We start from the raw sequence: 19,497 nt of genomic DNA, 5'->3' as shown, positions 1-19,497 counted from the left end.
TTGCTGCATCCTCTTGCTGGTTTAGAAAACATACTACTTGAAGCTATTTAGCAAAAATGGAACAAAGATTCTCTTAATTTAATTTTTTTAAAAGCACAAACCGCCTTATTTCCTCCAAGAAATGCAGTAGTTCTGCTTGTTTTATACATTTCTATTAATGTATTGTGTGTAATCTTTGAGAGGCCAACAGCTGCATGGTATCCTTATATACAGCATAGTCTCAACAGGAAACAGTGAGAAGGGAACTTCTGATGTCTTGTGTGGTTCTGTTCAAGACTTTCTGAAGTTAATGGAAGGATGCCCATCAAATTTCAGTGGCTGTGGCTCATGTCCTCAAAGTATGCTGTGTACTGATTTTTGAATGTGTACTTTAAAAGTGAATTTATATGAATTCTGTGCTGTTCCTCACCCAGAATCTTTTTGCTGTATTCTATAGCTCTTCTTCATGCACCTTCTGCCTAATTTTGCTGAATGCTGGTGGGATCAAGTCATTTTGGACATCCTCCTTTGTAACGGGGGTGGCATCTGGTTGGGCATGGTAGTTTGTCGTTTCTTGGAGATGAGGACCTATCACTGGGCAAGCTTCAAGTAGGTCTAAATTAAAGCTTGATAAACATTGTTTTGCACATATAAAATTAGCATGAAATCTGACTGTGCTAACAGTGCTATAATTTTATTTGAAATGTTAAATATCAAAGTCATAGTAATGTTACTGTACAGCGTGTGTTTGTAAATGTGACTATATAATTTTCTTTTGCAATTTTAAGTTAAAAGCATTGATGCCAATGGACAGTACAAAATAGCAAAGCTATTTGCATTTTGTTGTCTGTCTTTCCAAACTAAGACGTTTGTATACATAAAACTTTGAGAAAGTCAGGGAGCAAAACAAATGGTGATGGTTTTCTCATTGAACATTTTTAAACTAGATTTGGGCTCACCTTGGTGATGCATTAGTGTGGCAACCTGTCAGCACTAGCTGTAATTGCAGTAGGGACATGGGGCTGATTATACCTGTACTGTGAATTGCCTTACCTCATTGCTGACCTTCTAAAATAAATTGAGTAATTGTAAAATAAAGAGGCATTTGTTGTGTAAAAGGGCAACAGCTTATGGCCTTATGGCAACAGCTTAGTGTCAGTTCCTAGTTGTCCAGATGTGGTTTCTTCCATAGCTTTTTGCCTCTCTCCTGCCTTCTTTCTTGCTAGCTGGTAGCAAGCATGGTTATCTGCACATTACCAATGGTGTAGATGAAACAGGGTCAAGTGCAGTGAATTGCCTTGAGACATAGAAAAGCAACTCAGATCATGACTTCCAAATTTGTACCTTGTGTGAATTTCTGTACTGCATGTAATACATGCAGTAATACATGTCAGATGAGCCTGCATTAAATCTCCTTTCAAAATGGAATTTAAATGCTTTCTAGCTTTTAACAGTACTATCACACCTGTCCAGGAGGTCCACATGCATCTGATATCAGAACAGCAGGGCTTATATGTTCTGGAGGTGCAGTATTATTAAACCTGTGGAGCCAGCCCCTTAAAAAAGTAATGAATAATGAATCTGACAGATTCTTGAAGGATTGATGTCAGTGAGCGCTAGAACAGGGAGTGTTTGGGGTTAGAGCAGTGGCAACATAGACAAGGAGGAAATAACCTCTAGATTTTGCAAGGAAGTTGCAGAATTGCTGTCCTTATTTCTTTGTGAAAAGAATGATAAAGGTTTTTTGTAGTTACTGAGTTGTTGACTAAGGATAGAGAAGGGTGGACTTCTTTAGCAGAATACGCCCTTTGACTGAAATGCTTAATAGAATATTTTTATGAATTCCCCCTTGCCTGGTACAAAGTTGTGTCTGAGAAGATCTCTGGTGTTGATCAAAAAAATGTGAATGCTCCTCAGAAACATCAGTAACAGGGCTGTTGCTTTTTTGTTTTTTTCCTTCTGGTATATTCCTTGTATTTACTCCAGCCATTATTTTTTTCCAGGGACATTCACACAACCACAGGGAAAATCAAAAGAGCTGTATTACAGTTCACCCCAGCCAGCTGGACCTATGTCCGCTGGTTTGATCCAAAGTCTTCATTTCAGAGAGTTGCTGGAGTCTACCTTTTCATGATTATTTGGCAGGTAAGAAATAAATTCTATGAAATCAAAGCTGCCATCAGCTCAGTTGCTTGTTGGCTATGTTGGACGAAAAAACCTTCTGGTGGAATGTATGTCTGTTAGTGAAATACACAGTAGAATTGATAATGCAGAATTGGACAGGGCACTTTCATGGGAGTTATGTGGTAGTTCAGGAGTGTAATTACAGAATATGTGGAAAAAACCAAATGTTAAAGATTGCTACATCGGATTTTTGCAATTGACACAGATTTAAAAACTGCTCGGCAGCGAGCTCTGGGTGGTGGAATTTTAATTTATTTTGGTTTTGTTGTGTTGATGTGGCAGGGGGTCATTTGTTTGGTTTGTGTGGGGGTGTTTGTTTGCTTGCTTTCCTTTTTTTGGATTTTTTTCCTTTCCCACTGACTGTTGAATGGCTCAGTGATACTCAGAAGACTGTCACTGATCCAGCTAGAGTCTATAATGTGTCACAAATGCTTTAAAAACTTAAAACTAAAACTTTTGTGATTTTTTTTTTTTACTTTCTTAATTTAGTGTTTTAAAGGAAAACCATAAATATTTGATATAGTTGTTTGAGGTTTTTGTTTGTTTGTTTTTAATATATGATCTCTTCTGCTTCTCTCTCAAAATTGCCTTGGTCATTTGTACCTAATTTAGGATATGCAAATTATCAGAAGACCTCTGAAGTGTGAATTAGTGTCTCGTTCCTTAATGAGTTTTGGGAAAGAGAGCAAATACTTTCATAGAGGTTTCTAGGGGAGAATTTTTTGTTTTACTAGTATATTACTTGCTTGTCCTAACAAAAGACCAAGCAGGAATTCCTCTTTCAATGGTCAGTCTTACCAACTATAGTAGACTTACTAACTATAGAAATCTATAGTAGAACACAGATTTCTTTCTATGTTTTCATACTAATCTTTGCACCTTTTCTGTACTAACTCATTAGGAGTTATATAAGTTGAACACTATTAACTAGCTTTTTTTTTAATCTAGCTAACTGAGTTGAACACATTCTTTTTGAAACATATCTTTGTGTTCCAAGCAAGCCACCCTTTAAGCTGGGGGAGAATTCTCTTCATAGGAATCATTACAGCACCCACTGTAAGGTAATTCTTTTGTTTTGGTGGTTTTTTTTTTCATTTAAAGTAGCTTAACTTCTAGGCTACAGAACTACATATAGTTTATGAATAAGTATGGCACATTACACAACATGCCACCATGAAATGCAAAGCAATCATCTCTTGTCAATAAAATGTATTTCCTGACAAATAAACTAATGAGGTAAAATGTACATAAACAACTGTGTTGCCATAGGGATGCAGAGCCAGTCTGTTCCTTCTCCTGTTTGTGTAGCATCTCCCTGTTTTGTGAGTTAGCTGCATATGTTATCCGTGAGGACTGCATGTGAAAGTGTTCAAGTTAATGAGTCAGGTGCTCCCAAAAGTGCAGCTGAGGAAAAATAGAACTGTTGGTTTTTCTAACAGCTCCTTATTGTGATCAAGCAGCAGCTTATTGTGAGAACAGAACAGTATATATGCAGCATTAACAGCTCTATAGGAACATGAATCTGCTTTTGGTCATGCATTGTTAGCAAAGTCCCTTAATTTTCTTTTTTTCCCCATTACATAGTTGGAGGTAGACAGAATGCATGCAGATCTGAAGTTAGAAGCAGAGAATTCCCTGTGCATGTCCAAAGTGATGTTACCTTGGACCGTTAAATGGCAGCCATGAATTGGTTTATTCCTCAAATACTGTCTCAAATTGTGTGCAGTGATTTGACACAATTAAATCACACTAAACACCCTGTGAGCTCTTGTATATGTGAATTTGTAAGGTTTTTTGTTTTTCTTTATAGCACTTGCACACCTATAGAAGTCTTCATTCTTTAGCAGTCCTTGTATTGTTGAACTAATAACACTTGTCTTCCCCAGCTGTCAGTGGAAATCAGAAACTGAGAACAGGAACTTTGATTCCACTTCTTTGGAATTCCCCTCTCTAAACTCTTAAATTTCTGGAGCATAGAGAGCAGAGCAGAATGGTCTACATACTGTTTTCAAAATAGTGAAAAATTCTACTGTTCTTCAGAGGAAAATATGACAGTAGTTAGACTATTCAAACAGGAGATGGAATAGCTATATAGCTATATCCTTTCAAGATTCAAACCTACTTTTCTCAAGAAAATGCAGCTGTTAATAAGTAAAAGACAAACTGGGGGGGTGGGAGGGAAAAAAAAAAAAAAAAAAAAGAGGGATTCCCTAATTCTTTTGAAACTGTTGCAGTTTGCCTATGAGAATTGGAGACTCAGTGGAGAGGTGGGAGACAAATGTTGCCAACCTACTAGTTTGGGTACTTTCCCAGTCCTTGCTCTCAGGATTGTTTTCTGTGTTGTCTTAAGCTATTTGATATATGTGGTAATCTGTCCTACTAGAATTGAAACCATCTTGTAGACATCCAGAATGATTGCATGTTAATTTAACCATCAGCACTTCATTTTCACTATAGATACATCTGCAACACAAAGGTTTTTTTCTAAATGTAAACATTCTGGGGACTTTGAACTTCACTGAAAAAATTTCTTGCTCCTCTTCTCAGGCAATACTATGCTTACCTCACAGACACACAGTGCAAGAGGGTGGGAACTCAGTGCTGGGTGTTCGGGTAAGTGTTTCTTGCTGCATTCCTGAAGCATTTGGGCAAGTGTTAAGGATGGGTCCAGCACAGGAACAGGCACTTCCAATGAAGCTGGTCCTTGTCTTATTTTGGTTTTGCAAATTCAGAGGAAAGGAAAATTCTGAATTTGGAGGTAGAACATGGGAAGTGATGGAATGAGTAAGGACAACAGAAGGAAGAACTAGGAACTACTGGATAAAGCTAGGCTCCTTCAAAGTACCATTGGCCTTTCTGCCCATATTCTCAGTCAGGTGAGAAGGACAAAGCTTTTGCCTCTGCAGCTTGCCTTTGTTTGATGGTTGTGAGAGTAATGTTTCCCTGGCTGCCAAGGTGGGCATTGCTGCCTTTAGCAGCATCACAGCAGAAGATAGTGAAACAAGGCATAGTTATCCAGTACATCAATGAGTGTACTATGAGCCATGGTCACCTTGGCTGCACTCTCTTTTTTTCTCTTACAGGATACCTTTAAATGAAGAGTTTGCATGATTACTTATGAAAAATTGTTATGGATTACAGAACCATCATCCTTGGTCCAAAGCTCTTACTGAATGTGATGTCATGTGTGTCAATAAATAGATATCCAAATGTCTATAGGTTTGCTTAACAAGAACTGCAATAGAACATTCACCCACAATCGATCTAATAGTAGGAAGTGTGTATGGAATAACTATTCTCCTTCCTACTGCTTACTTCTGTGATCTGCTAGAAAAACCAGGGCTTCGCTAGGAGTTCCTGTTGATTGCAGAAAAAGAGGAAATATTCCAGTAATTTAACTACCTAGAATATAATTTCTGGAGCAAATAAAAGAAGTATATAGAACATTCATATCTGTGCTAACTGAGACACTTCTAAAGGCACAAATGGAATTTTAAGCAGCCTAACTATGGGTATAATTAAAATTAGTGCCTTTCATTAGTATGCAACTGTTTCTTTTCAACTTGACATAACTATTGTAACTCTTGATAGATGTACAGTAAGCAACGTAAAGCATGAACAAGATCACTGCAACAGCCCTGCTGAAATTGCACTATTTTCATTAAGATGAAGCCTTTCAAAAAGGAATATCTGTTAGGATGTTACAAGACCATTTTGCTTGAATGAAAACTTATCATATTTAGTTCTATGGAGTGCTCTCATCACCCTTCAGTAGGACACTAACACCTTTCAATGTTAGTATCCTTCTTTCTCTTGATTTACCACTTCATCAACTGTGATAGCTGTCCTATTGTAAAAAATGTTTAACCCAAGTATTCTTGACAGGAATAATCGAAGGAATGTATAAATTCAGGGCAAACAGCTGTATTTTTTTTGAGTCCTTATTGAAAATAGTCTATTGTTTTGTTTATACCTTTGAGTATCTCATAACCCTTTCTCTTCCCACTCCTGTAGTTTGGTTTCATGAGTTTTTACTCTGCAGCTGGATCAGTAAGAATAGTATAAAACTAAGAAAGAAAAAGAATTAGTGACCCAAGAGAGTAATACTGCTCTTAGTTTTTTGCTAATATGCATCTCATTGATTTGTATATTGGTCAGCTGGATGTCACTACCACAGTTTTAAGTTTTGGCCCCCCTCATTATGCTGGAAGTCACATTAAATAGTACTGGGAAAGCTGTGATTTATTACTTGTACCAGGATCATCTCTGCAACACCAGTGGTTTAGTCAAGCACACATTTTCCTTCCTCTTTCATGGGGAACACTGGGTCTTCTCTGAAAGGAATGCATCCTGCAGTGTCAAGCTTAGGAGACTGGAACACTTAACCTGATGTTAAGTGTATCTGCACATGGGTGAGGAGTTTTCATGTACTGCTCAGATGTACAACCTTAAAGGCTCTATTGAACAAGCTAAGTATTACACTTTAAATTTAATGGTGTTTTTCATGATTTGCTTCAGATTGAGATGAATCAGTTTTCTACACTTTTAATGCAGGTTTTAGTGTCACTTTTCTACACTTGTATTGTTAAACATATGTAATTTTCTCTTCAGGACCTATACAAACTGTACTTATTTCCATGGCAGACAATAGAAACTTTGGATTCATAAACAAGTGGTGGACAAGCCTTCATAGCTTTGAACCTGAAAAGTTATAAACACCTGGTAGCAGGGAGAGAGATGGAGATACATTTTTTTATTGTTTTAGTGTCAGAGAGGAAAGTAAAAACTGCATTTTTTTCCTCTCACATTTCTTTCCAAATCCTCTGATATTGTTGTGTGGACCTGAGTTTACAGATAAACCAGAGCAAATGCATGGATTCTCAGAGACTTTGAAATGTTGTTTTATATGAATTTTCTCATATGTGAAAATATGGGAAATACATGTGAAGCAAGCAAACTAAACAATTTAGAATTGTCATACATTTGCATCTAGTAGAGAAACAAACAAAGCACAGTTCTAGTTCATCCATCAAGGGAGTCTGTTGGGTGTTCAGCATGGAAAAGAAATTTATATGTGGTGAGAGCTGAAGCACAGTGGTAGGCACGATTGAAGATTCTCTACTATTGGCACACGCTCCTTATTCCCTGGAGCCCCATGGAACAGTGAAGTGCCAGTCAATCATTTTTTGTATGCTGTTTATGCTGAGAAAAGTACAGAAAGAAAAAGACATTTGTCAAAGAACTTCAGTTAATGGTGGTGTCAGGAAGGTGTGGGCTCACTAGAGGGTAGTGCTTGTTTAGAGTTGAGAGTTTGGGGTCTGTGTTGTGAACATGTGAGTTAAATCCTTCATGTTTTTAATCACTCTCCCCCCTGCTTTTGTTTACCCACAGGGTAATTGCCTTCCTCGAAGCTATTGTGTGCATAAAGTTTGGACAAGATCTTTTTTCCAAAACACAAATACTGTATGTTGTGTTTTGGCTTCTCTGTGTGGTAAGTGAGATTTCTCATGTGAAACATAAAGCATGACAAAAGCATTGAAAGCATCTAAATAGCTTCCTCTCTGGAACATTGGCAGCAGGGGATCATTGTGGGGCGATGCTGGTAGAGAGCTTTGTGCATGTCCTAGTAAAAGCAAATGCTAGATTGCCTAGAACTCACTTTGAAGGGACTAGAATAACTTCTTTTCTCATTTCTTGACATAGCAGATTACTGGTTCTTAATGATGAAACAAACAGTAGTTATAGGATGCTTTATCTTTATGAGAGATGATGTCATTTTGATAGAGCCTAGCAGAGCTTGCTGTAGTGCCTGCTGTAAATGAACAGGACTTAATGGATAGTGTTAATAAGCAATGTGTGTTTTGCTACACTGAAGTCTTACAACTACATAAACACCCCTCATTTATCAAGCAAATCATTCTCACTAAGCCTGTAACTTTCTGTACTTCAGTGTGATTACTGCAAATGCAGCATGAAATGCCCATTTTATAACACTAAATGGCTGTTTGTCTTGCCAGACTTGTAACTCTGATGCCAAACACATTTTTCATGGTCAGTGAAAAATAAGGCATTTATAATGGGTTGGCAGATAAATAGTTCTCCTTTCTAATTGGTTACACAGTTTGAACAGGTGATGGGGAGTCGGGATTTATTGTTCTCTTATTTAGCATTGTGGTTTTATTCCTGATACTTCAGAGGAGAAAAGTATTGAATTGCTTCTCAGATCAGAGTACCATGAAACCAAGTATGTAACCTAGCCTGAATCATGGAGCAGGAAGAAGCAGAATTTGGTTTTCTCCCAGACTGGTGGTTCCTGATAATATCCCTACAAGTGTCTACCAACTGCCTTTGTGTGTTGACTGTACAGTGTGGATAGAAATCCTACTGGCAGTGTTTCCTGTGGTTGATCTGGATGTATTTTCCTGCTCCCTATTCTGCATACCCCATGGCAGGCTCTGTGTGTAGCTTGAAGTTGATGCGTGAGTCTTACTTGTCCTGACAAAAGATGCAGGTAGAAACAGAACATGAAAGTCTAAATGTAGCATCTCCAGGGACTCTAAGACCTTGAATCAGCAAGGAATTTGGAAAAAGTTTTACAGATTATTTTGTTGTTGTTGTTCTTTTTCCTTCTCCCTTGTTTAGGCCTTTACAACTTTCCTGTGTTTATATGGTATGGTTTGGTATGCAGAGTACTACGGCCACCGAGAAAAGGTACTTATATAAAAGAAGCCTGGTTTTTCTTTTATTCCAGAGTTAAGACTCCAAAGCTCCTAGATATTGGAATTCTTTACCAGAGTTAGCATAAATGGGGATGAGGGGGGGATGGTCTAGAGTGTGACTGAAGTCAATAGAAAGAACTCTGAATTCAGCAGGCCTTGGACAGATCCCAAATTACACTGTGGTTTCTAAAGAATGCTGTCCTCTTAGTTACTCAAAATGAGGCCGTAATTTTAGCAAAGCATTCAAGGATGAATGGTTAGCTAATGTTCCCATTGTACAGGTGGAATGCTAGGGGAATATTAAGAATACTTGGTTACACAACAGATCACGTGGCAAGTGGTGAGTTCATACTGTACCATCTATGTGGTGCCTTCTAACTAGGAAGGGAAAAGTCTGAAGCAATGTCTGAATGTTTTATGAGGACTTCTACCACAGTTTATAAGTCCAGTTGCAAATGGAAGGAGTACTGAAAACAAGAACCCCCAACATCCCAATGACACGTGTCCTTGTTTTTGCAGACCTTATCAGAAAGTGAAGACAGTCCATACAGTCCAGATGCTTCCTGGCTTCATTCTAAATTCAGCAGAGGTATTCTGTTGCTGTATTCCTGAAATGGTATCATTAAGGCTCAATGCTAGAAAATGAGGCTTGAGATATTTACCTAGTTTCAGCTGGACTTGGTCCAACATCCCTGTGGGACCAATGCAGATAAATCATCTGCAATGCTATTTTTCTTTAGTCCCTTTTAAATTCTGATTCTTGGAAATGTATTTATTTTTTAATGTGTCAACTGATTTTTTTCTGCTGTTACTCCAGGCTGTTATTGTAGGTGTAAGGCATTATGCATTTCATAAATGTTGTGGACAGGTTTTCTCTCTGAACATAGCATGTTTGATTTGCTGTACTTTTATTTCTGCTTGTTAAGAAATAGTCAGCAATGTGCCCTGGACCTTGTGTTTACGAACACTTGCCTTGTCAGTTCAGTGCTGATGATCATAAGCAGCTTTCTCTGCACTAAGCAAAGCAGCTTCTTTCTGACTTGGTTTCCCTACAGTAGAGACCAGTTACCTGTCTCCTCCATTGGTTTCTTGGTGTGGCCTTGCTTATTGAAAAAATATCAAAAATTCACACCTGGAAGTTATCTGTTAGAGTTTATGCTCCAAGTATTTGTAAAATTAGAAATATTAGAAATATTTCTTATGTATCATATGCTTGAACAGCACCCTTGGCAGACCTTCTTTATATTTCATACATGATTTTTCTGGATGTTTATTCTCAGTTTAGTAAATTTGTGGACTTTTATATTTTGGAGAAAAATTATTTGTACTCAGAATGTTTTTCCCATTTATGCATGCTGGAGAAATCTGATTTAAAAAAAAAATCCTTTCTTTGTAACTTTCTATTACTTCATTAATTACAGGCTTCAGCTTCTTTCACGTTTTGTTCTTGATTTCTTGTTTTGGTGTCCACTGCTTCCCATTTTTTCTCAGAATAAAACATATTCTGTAATTTGAAAGACTGAAATCTAGAAGGTGTACTCTTAAAAGATCCTTAAAAGACCTTGCTTGCGTGATTCTTAATTTCTGATAGTAGTACCTGCCACTAAGAAAAATGGGGAGGTTTGATTATTGATATGATTTAAAATGGAAGATGCTTCTCCACTGTACTCTGCTATAGCAAACAACTGATTTTTGGGGGGGGGACGGAAAGAATTTTACATGAATCTTAAGAATTGCTTTAAAAAAAATAGGCCACTAGATGGAGTAGAAGTATCAACCAGTTTGTATTAGCCTGAAATAATCCATACTGTAAACACTCTAAAAAGCCTTACTGCCTTTCAAGATAGGAGCTTGACAATGTCAACTATATAAATATGCATATGTATTAAATAAATATTTATTTCTCAGCAGGTGCTGACAGTAGTCCACCAAAACAGTCAGTCAATAGTGAAAGCCATTCATCTAGGAGGAGGAATCGACACTCCAAATCAAAAGTATCAAATGGAATTGGCAAGAAATAAGAATGGTATCTAAAGACATCCTACAGTGTGACCAGAAGTGACAAAGAAGATCAGACCTGGCTCTGAATTACCAAATGGAAGATCAATTTTTAAATTAAAAGTTTAAAAAAGGAGGTGTTGAAGAGAAGGATGATGAAGATGGAGCCAACAGTGTTGTGCAGACCGTTGCCTGATGACACTTGCCATTCACTGATGTAAATACAGTTTCTTCAGTGTGTGGCACCAAAAGTTCATGAAGGGTATACTGGAAAAAATGTTGTTTTATCATAGCAGGTACTCCCTGTTTTGTGTTCAGGTGTTGCAAGTTCATTTTTAATATCTTAGTTGAGGACTTAAACCCAAAGGTTAGTAAACTGATGGTCAGTTGGCATAGTTAATTGGAATTTTATTTTTGTTTGGTTTATTGTGCTGTTTTCTAGAAGAGTATGCAACCCTTTTGACTACTCTGCCCTTCTTTCTCAGCGTCACATCAAAATTTCCCATGCAATTGTTAGTATTTAAAAATTTAATATTGCTTGCTTTTGTTTAAATGCTCTTTAGGCCTTATGTCAGGGTTTTACCTGGAAGTAAATGGGTCCAGGTTTCTTGTAAATGATGTGAAATTGATCTTCAAACACAGAGGGTTTTTGTTCCACATTGTCCTTCTGCCTGAGTCATACATTTTCAATTTTTTTAAGTTTTTAAAATACATATATAAAAATCTGCTTCATAGTAGAGGGCTGTGCCTCCTGTCCTCAGTGACAGAGGTCACTTTATTTCATTGTTTTTCCTTCTCTATTGTAGTGTTTTGCATTTTCAGGTGTAAATTTGTCTTTTTTTCACCTGTGCCACATTGTGTACTTTTCTTCCTACTTCCTTCTATTTGCTTCCATCCTATCTGGACCCAGAAATCCTATTGTTTTCAGACTGGTATCAGAAACTGCTTTGAAGGCTCAGATGCCCTACTGAGCTTGGTGATAAGGCAGTTTTTTGCTGAAGCTAAGTAGCGTACTATCTCCATAAACATAATTATTTGTGAAGACTTGCTGTAGTCTTTGGTGTCTGAGAGGCAGCATGAGGTCACTGTGATTGACCCCATTGCTGTGGTGTTTCCTATCATGCATCAGATACTCAACAGCAAAGTTACTCTTTCTTGCAAGTTTGGTAGTTTGGTTTTTTGGGGGGGTTTTGTTTGTTTGTTTGTTTTTTGAGAGGAATGATTTACTTTTTATCTGGGTGGTTGTGTTTTGTTGTTTTGTTTGTTTGTTTTGTTGTTGTTGTTTTTTAATATATATTAATTGTGACATCTAGCAAAGTGGATAATTCTCCAGCAGTGAATGTAGTAATTAAGTCAAGAGGTAAGAAATCATGAGCAATCAGTTTCTGTATTAAGTTATCAAAATGTTTTAGTGCCAATTAAATTTTGGTATTCAAGGCATTCAGGGGGGTAGGTAGCCTAAGCAAGGATAAGTAATACCCTTAGTTACTTAGTCTTTATGAGAAAATGGGATTTCCCCTTTTTTTTTGACTAATGTTACTGTGATTTGCCACAGGCTAGGTACTAAAGAAAAAATGCAGTAGAGAATTTATACAAGTGTATGATACTGTAAATAGAAGAAAGTATCCTATGTAATCCATCAATTCCTATGTGCCACAGATTATCAATGTTTTCAATGCACTTAAGTGTTGTGCTGAGTTCCTCAGAGGCCTTTAATTTCCTTCCCTGCTTTTCAATCAAACATGGAGCATACAACTTGGAAAGTAATGTAGTGGAAGCTGCTATATCATCACTGGTGCAGTGACATTTAATGTAACATGAAAAAATATGTTAGGAAGATTTTCAGGCTGTCCTACAACTACTTTGCTTTCATTCATACTATAGCAATTCCATATATTGCCTTTGTACTTGTAATGTACTACATATTGATGAATGTATTTGTAGATTTCTTTGGATACTGAGACTTGTTACTTCTTTTGTTTCCTTGGTTAAAAACTCAGTCTGTGTAAGACTGAAGAATGGCATTGTAAATTTTCTATCGATTCAATACCAAAGTAAGAGGTTTGAAATCTAATGGTTTAGGTATTTTAAGTACTGTGGTTTTCCAATGTGAGAGCTTATTTTGTACTTGTAAGGGGTATACACACCAACTACGTATACAAGGCTTACATGTGTAAACAGATGCTGAAGTACAACATCTATCTGCCTGTGGGGACAAGCACAAGTTTTGTAAATGTAGACCTGGTGCTCACATTGCTGAACTGCACCCTAAAAATATTGGAAAGAGAAATACTGAAGTGTCATCTCGTTGGAAGCTGACTTCTGTATACTATTATAACAGCTTGGCCTTGAAGAAATGTTGTTTGACAACATTTAAATTATTTCCAATTAAGTGTTTTTACTTTAAACTTTTGTGTTTGGTTGGGTTTTTTTGGTTGTTGTGTCGTGTTTGGTTTGGGGGGGGTTGGGAGGGTGTTGGTGTTTATTGGTTTGGTTTTTTGTGGGGTTTGGTTGTTACTTTTTTGAGGTTGTTTGTTTGTTTGTTTTGCTTGGGTTTGTTGGGGTTTTTTCTTACTTTACTTTAAAAGAGAGATGGCTAGCGAGAAGGGAAGCGTAAGTAAACTATTCAAGTGCTGCTTGGTAAATGACACTTTGTCTGTTCTATCAGCGGTTCTGGCTGGAATTCACATGTGTTCTCACAAGTCCTCCACTGACTGGCAACTGTATTTTCAGCCCATCACTTTGGATGTGAGCTTTGCACTGGAAGGCATTGGAAAGGTGCTTTTGATCACTGCTGTAAAATTAGTGATCTCAGTTTCATCAGTTACCGAGCTGTTGCTGAATTCCTTATGTGTGTAACACCTATAATGACAAGTCACTGAGCTGTTTAGCAACACGCATCCATGTGTGAGTTCTGCTGCTTGAACAGTGTTTTGTACCAGTCATGGATGTGCTGTCCTGTTTTTAACTGCTTGTTCTGTCACAGCCTCTCGTTCCTACTTTCCTGCTTCTGATGTTCTTTCCTTTCTCTGTCCTCCAGTGATCTCCCGTGCTGCTATGGAGAGATTGGAATTAGCCCTCCAGAGGCTGTCCATCAATGTCAGTCACTGAAGGGAGGCTAATTTGAGGCAGTGGGGTGTAAGCAGAGGGTAGTGGCAAGAATTTTAAGTGGTAGATTAAATAAAAATGGAGAATTTTAAAGCAGAGGTATACAATGAACTAGAGATCGTGTTGAGCACTGAATTCCAGTTGTGAGGTTGCTGCATAGTTCATACACCACATCTAATTAAATATTTTGAGCATGGTTTCGACCAATTCTTTTGTTACTCTTCTGTGAAGATCATCACTTGTTCCAGCTGTTAAAACATTATTTTTTTTTACTTTATTATCACAAGAGGACACGGATGTTACCACATATTTAATAATTTTGAATAAAATTACTCTGTATTGATTGCAAAGTATTGTATTTTGCAATAATTGAGTAAATCAACCCATGTCACCAGTATGTGTGTTTGTCTGTACCTGTAAGGCATAGGAAATGATTACATACTGCCTTTAGAAGCTATTATGTTTTATTCTAAGTAAATTAATTTTGACAAATGGTGTCATTCCTGAGCAGCCTACAGTGCACTCTGAGGTTTTGCTGTAATTTATTATTTTGGAGCAGTAGATCTGATAACAAGAACATTTACATTATCCCTTCTGAAATTTTTCTAGTGTACAGGGTAAGTTCTTATCTCACTTGTTCTTTTTGGTGGTTTTTTTGTTGCATGGGAGAGCTGAGTTGCAAGATGGTCTCATGATCAGATCTGCAAAGAAGAAACAAGGCCTCCTGTTCCAGGACTGTAGGATAGGCTGTCAGCAAGTAAACAGCCAGTATAAAGGTGGCACTGAGTGTCTAAAACACCTTGCTTTGGCTTCCATTGCTGACAGTTCCTACAACAGCAGTTTCCAGTTCTGTTATTCCTAAAACCTATTGTGAGCTGTTGATTGCTCTTCATAGCCAGATATGTAGTTTGTAACGCAGCATAGCTTTCCTTTTCTTCTTCAACTTCTCCATACAGACATTGAATACTGGGACTTTGATTTGCTGGGAAGGGCTTTCCTTTAACATGACCTGTCATTCTGAATTCTGATTTACAGAGAGGCCATATATTCTGAGGTTGTAGTAAAGTTAGGGATAGCCAACTTAAGGCCTTAACCTTGTTCATAGTCTGGGAGGAGCACCTAAAAGTCAAGTGTTCTGTTTCTAAACCTTTTCTGAAGGGTGGGAAAATACCTGATTAAAAATTTATAGGAGCCACCTCTCTCAGAACACTGTTTATTACATTAGAGAAAGGGCAAGTGTTTATCTTTTCATTCTTCATTAAAGCATTAAAAATACTTGGAAAAAATTGTAACAGTGGAAGAAACTTTGTTTAAGAAGCAACACTTCAGAAATGTGGTCCTTTATAAGCATGGAGCTCTACTACATTTAAACTATCAATCTTTGATTTTTTTGTCTTGTTAGTTGCTGTTGAGGGTGGAGCTTAATCAGCAGTGTCAGATGGGCCTAGGGGCTTCATTTGTTCTCAGTCACACTGTGGCACTACTTGCACACTATTAAGATCATATGGTTTGGCCCAGACTAGAAGCTGGAGCCAAAAGCTTTGTGATTGAAAAAGGTGTTGGTGTGCCCAGTGTCTGAGCCCTCACATTCAGCTATGTCCTATTAATGTCTGCATGGGCCTAAGCACTACTCTCCTCAGCCACCTGTTCCCTCTGGTATAGACCAGAGCGCTCTAAGGAGCACATAATTAGGTTTAACCAGAGGTTTCTGAGCTGATTTTACTTCTTGTATGCTCAAAATACCTCCTGCAGTACTCTGGCTCCCTATGTCTGCAGGTGTGATCTGCCTTCATATCCACACCAGTTTTGTTCTCTGGAGCCGTGGCAGGCCGTGGTCCTAATTCAGAAAATTCAAGTAGTTCCCTAAAGGTGCAGTTTCCCAGTTAAGTGGAAATGTGTTTTGGACTAACACCCTTCCCACGTTACTCACTTTTGCTTTAGCATGGCTGGTCAGGAATTGGTCATTTATATATTGCTCAAAGAAAGTAGGACTAGAAAACCCTAAGCTCTTCGTACAGTGGGCTGAAAAATACAAGGACAACCTTGCTCCCGGCTTATGCCCAGCAGGATACACGGTCTGTTAGCTTTATGCCTGCTCACTCATCTGTCAGTGCTGCAGGTGCACCTCAGGTGCCTTCCCCTGTGCTGCTTTCATTTGTAGGAGCCCCCTCTGAAGCCCGCTGATAGTCAGACTCTGCTACTTTCAATTCTTTTTGGACTAAGTGAAACACCTTTCAGACGTGTCAGCACAGCTGGGGCCAGAGGACCTAGCATTGGCAGTGTGAAGATAGTAAGTAGGCTTTCAGGCTTGCTTATGTTTTATATTGTACCAATGAAGCCAGTAACCTGCCTGCATGTGAGAGCTGTATGTGTTAACCATGAGGGTGACTAGCAACCCAGTTTGGGTCTGGAGAAAGTACTGTTGGTTGGTTGGTTTGTTTCTGGATGATTCCACGTATGCTGTTGCTTTTTGCAATTATGCTATCCATCTGAAGAACATCACAAAGAGTAGATCCTGCACAAGTATTCTGTTGTGTTTGTAACCTCTATGTTCACTTTGGCCAGCTGCTCAGCAAAATTTATCAAATTCCTTCGTAGTCTGAGTCCAAGTCATGATTATCTCAGATTTTGGAAATTTGGGGTGTCAATTTTTGTTTCCAACTCCTTCCTGTGTCTTTAATTTGGACTGCATCTTCTTCTGTTTCCATAATTTCTCAGTGAAAGACAAGAATTGGTCTCTCATGCTTGGATTTTGTTTTTCTCACAAAGGAGCAGTCTTGCCCTCAACAGTCTAAATTACATTATGGTAAGATGAAGTGAGTTTTTACTTCAATGGAGAAAAAAAAAAAAAAAAAAAAGGCAAGTGTGGGAAAGAATGCAAATTATAAACATTGAATTCCTATAATCAGCAACAATGTGAGTGCCAGACTATACTAAGGAAACACATGGGTTCAATTTTCATAGTTTTTGAGGATCTCAGTTTTCAGATGATCATGAAATAACTGGATGGCTTATTTAATGTTTTTAGAGTAGGGGAATTTACAGCAGCAGCATTCCTGTGGCTGTGATCCAAAGTAAGTTCTACAACTGCTGTGCCCTCCAGTTCAGTATTTTAGTGGTTCTTGCTCAAAAAACAATGCATAAAATAGTTGTGTGCATTTGTATATGTACACACAAATCTACCAGATGAACTTTCTCATCAAAATGCTCAGAGCCTGGTTCAGTACAATATCTGTGACAATGACTACAGCACACCTAAACATTTGAAAGCATCCAAGTCTTGTCTGTACTCCTGGAAGGTCCAGGAGTAGGCATTAATCTCAGTTGCAGCCCCTAGGTGATGCTGTAGCACAAACACACAAAGAATGTGACCTGGATTTTCAAATGTTGCTTCTAATTCTGGGCTGCTGGCTTCAGCCACCCAGGCTCGGTTTTAAAGATTTCATAACTCCCGTTGACTTTAATTACAAGTGCCATATGCACAGTCCTGCAAAGTGCCCCTGTTGTCAAACTTGCTAAAGAATAACCAAAGCAAAATAAAATCAAATTAGTAGCTTTGAGAAGACTTTTATTTAAAGCATTAAATGATAGCTCTTGTCCTTGGAGAGCAAGAGCAATGGACTTCTATTCTGGTTTCCACCATACACAGACTACCAATTTCTTGTCTGAGTACCTTCCAGATTTGAAGGGAGCACTACTTTCTGCTGAAGATTTTTGAGATGAAGCTCTGGGCAGGGTTCTTACAGCTTTCTTCTTGTTCCCACTGGCCTTTGTGTAGGGCACTGGGAGGGATAGGATGACTGCTGTTTGGAAAGGTGGTTTGGTTTTTGCTCCCAGGAGCTCAACTGAACCAGGGCATGATCTCCAGTGCTGCCCAATCCCTTGAGTTTGTGGCTGTAGCCATGAAGTTTTGAGTTCCTCTCCTTGCTCAGATGAGCCTATCCCTCATCCCTGCCAATCTCTTTGGGACAGGGAAGCCACTGGGTGCAGGTTGTTATTGCTGTGTGTGTTTATGTGGCTCAGAGTTTTGGATGACTCAGAGTATTTATCAGCAAGCATTCAGAGCTTCATACCATCTGCAAAGAATTCCCATTTCTCCTTGAAGTGTCATTTTTTTCTAAAGATTTGGAAAATCCTTCTGGTCACAAACCTCAACAAGGCACCCAGCTTGTACCAATTACTATGACTTCTATCTATTAACGCTAAGATGGCTGTTGGGAAGAAAAATCATTTAACTTCTATATGGTCAGCTGGAAGAAGAAATTGCAGCCATCATTCCTTGCGGGAGGAAACAGTGTCCTTGCTCTTCTCAATCTGGTTCTGCATAGGGTAGCCACTAATATAGGTAAGCCTGTATTGGTTTTTGTTGTAGCCTGACTTCAGTACTTAATGGAGAGGAAAAAGAATACGGTGAAAAATATTGCTAAGGGTCATATTTTTACATTAATCAAATAAATAACCTGGAAGAAAACCAAGACCTTTTATTACATTAGCTGAGACATTTAGGGTTGTGTTTTTTCTTATTTATGTTCTCTAAGGGTTGTAGGTGATGCAAAATGATGCTTATAACTTTTTAAATACTATTATTTCTGCCCTTTTCCTGACTTTGCCATATTTGGCTCCCAAATCCACATCTATGCATTCCATTTGCCCACATTTAAAATGCATCTGGACTAGCAGGACAGAGGTTGGGGTGGGGAAACCAGATAGAGCTGAATTGCAATTTCCTGGTGACATGTTCTCTAAACATCCCAAAATATCTCTCAGGGTGAAATGTTCCACTTGGTGACTTCGGGTGTCGGGAGCACACACTGTTCATTCAGTTCCAGTTCTTCTCACAGGGATGGTAACATGATTACCAGTAATGATCTTTCATGCTGTAGAGTTTTTTTTTCTTGTACCACTTCCATGTTGAAGAAATTTCTTTGGAACAATGCATAGGTAATTGCAGACTTGAGGGGGGGAGTGGCCAGTACATTCACATTAAAGAATAGAAATGGGGACAAAGGGTAAGTCACTTGTCTACATTTCCTCAGGAAGCTGAAGACAAAGAGAAGAGTAAAATCCCAGACCTTTGGGTTCCATGCTGTTACCTGAAAATTACCATGGGACTTCCTAAGAAAGAGTTTGTGTAGTAAATATATGAATGTTATCCACATCTCTTAGTCCTTAAAAATGAAAATATAATGTAAGATGGAACAGGAGCAAGGTGATACCCCCTCTATTCTTATATTCTGATCATCATTTAATTTTGTTTCACTGACTTCAATTTATCTACCTTTTCCAGTGAGCTTTCATGACCAATACCTTGGCTGTTGATGTAAAATTAAGGCTTGCTAAAGGTTCAACACACATAGGGCAAAGTAGATCTTGTATATAAACTGGGAGAGCTCTTTGAGAGCAGCCCTGTGGAGGAGGACTGGGGGGTTCTGGCGGATGAAAAGCTGGACATGACCCAGCAATGTGGGCTCACAGCCCAGAAAGCAAAATGTGTCCTGGGCTGCATCCA

At 38.3% G+C, this 19,497-nt stretch overlaps 1 protein-coding gene across 3 annotated transcripts in view; it reads left to right on the top strand.

Moving 5' to 3' along the window:
- The window catches only part of PTDSS1 (phosphatidylserine synthase 1), a 29,248-nt gene extending 14,866 nt beyond the window's left edge, over nucleotides 1-14,382 (top strand). The window contains exons 6-13 of one of the 3 annotated variants that reach the window (XM_040075176.2): nucleotides 437-588; nucleotides 1,983-2,124; nucleotides 3,112-3,224; nucleotides 4,711-4,776; nucleotides 7,555-7,654; nucleotides 8,806-8,874; nucleotides 9,402-9,471; nucleotides 10,794-14,382. In XM_040075176.2, the coding sequence (XP_039931110.1) occupies nucleotides 437-588; nucleotides 1,983-2,124; nucleotides 3,112-3,224; nucleotides 4,711-4,776; nucleotides 7,555-7,654; nucleotides 8,806-8,874; nucleotides 9,402-9,471; nucleotides 10,794-10,903 (822 nt within the window). In that variant the 3' untranslated portion in view covers nucleotides 10,904-14,382. Of the gene's footprint in view, nucleotides 1-436; nucleotides 589-1,982; nucleotides 2,125-3,111; nucleotides 3,225-4,710; nucleotides 4,777-7,554; nucleotides 7,655-8,805; nucleotides 8,875-9,401; nucleotides 9,499-10,790 lie in introns of all 3 variants that reach the window. The other 2 variants (XM_040075168.2, XM_040075185.2) reach the window with 2 other exon arrangements.
- Nucleotides 14,383-19,497: the final 5,115 nt, after the last annotated feature.

The sequence above is a fragment of the Hirundo rustica genome, chromosome 1 (genome assembly GCF_015227805.2).
Source record: "Hirundo rustica isolate bHirRus1 chromosome 1, bHirRus1.pri.v3, whole genome shotgun sequence".
NCBI lineage: Eukaryota > Metazoa > Chordata > Aves > Passeriformes > Hirundinidae > Hirundo > Hirundo rustica.
Note: the sequence above shows the minus strand (reverse complement) of the source record. Positions and strands in the feature narration are given on the sequence as shown.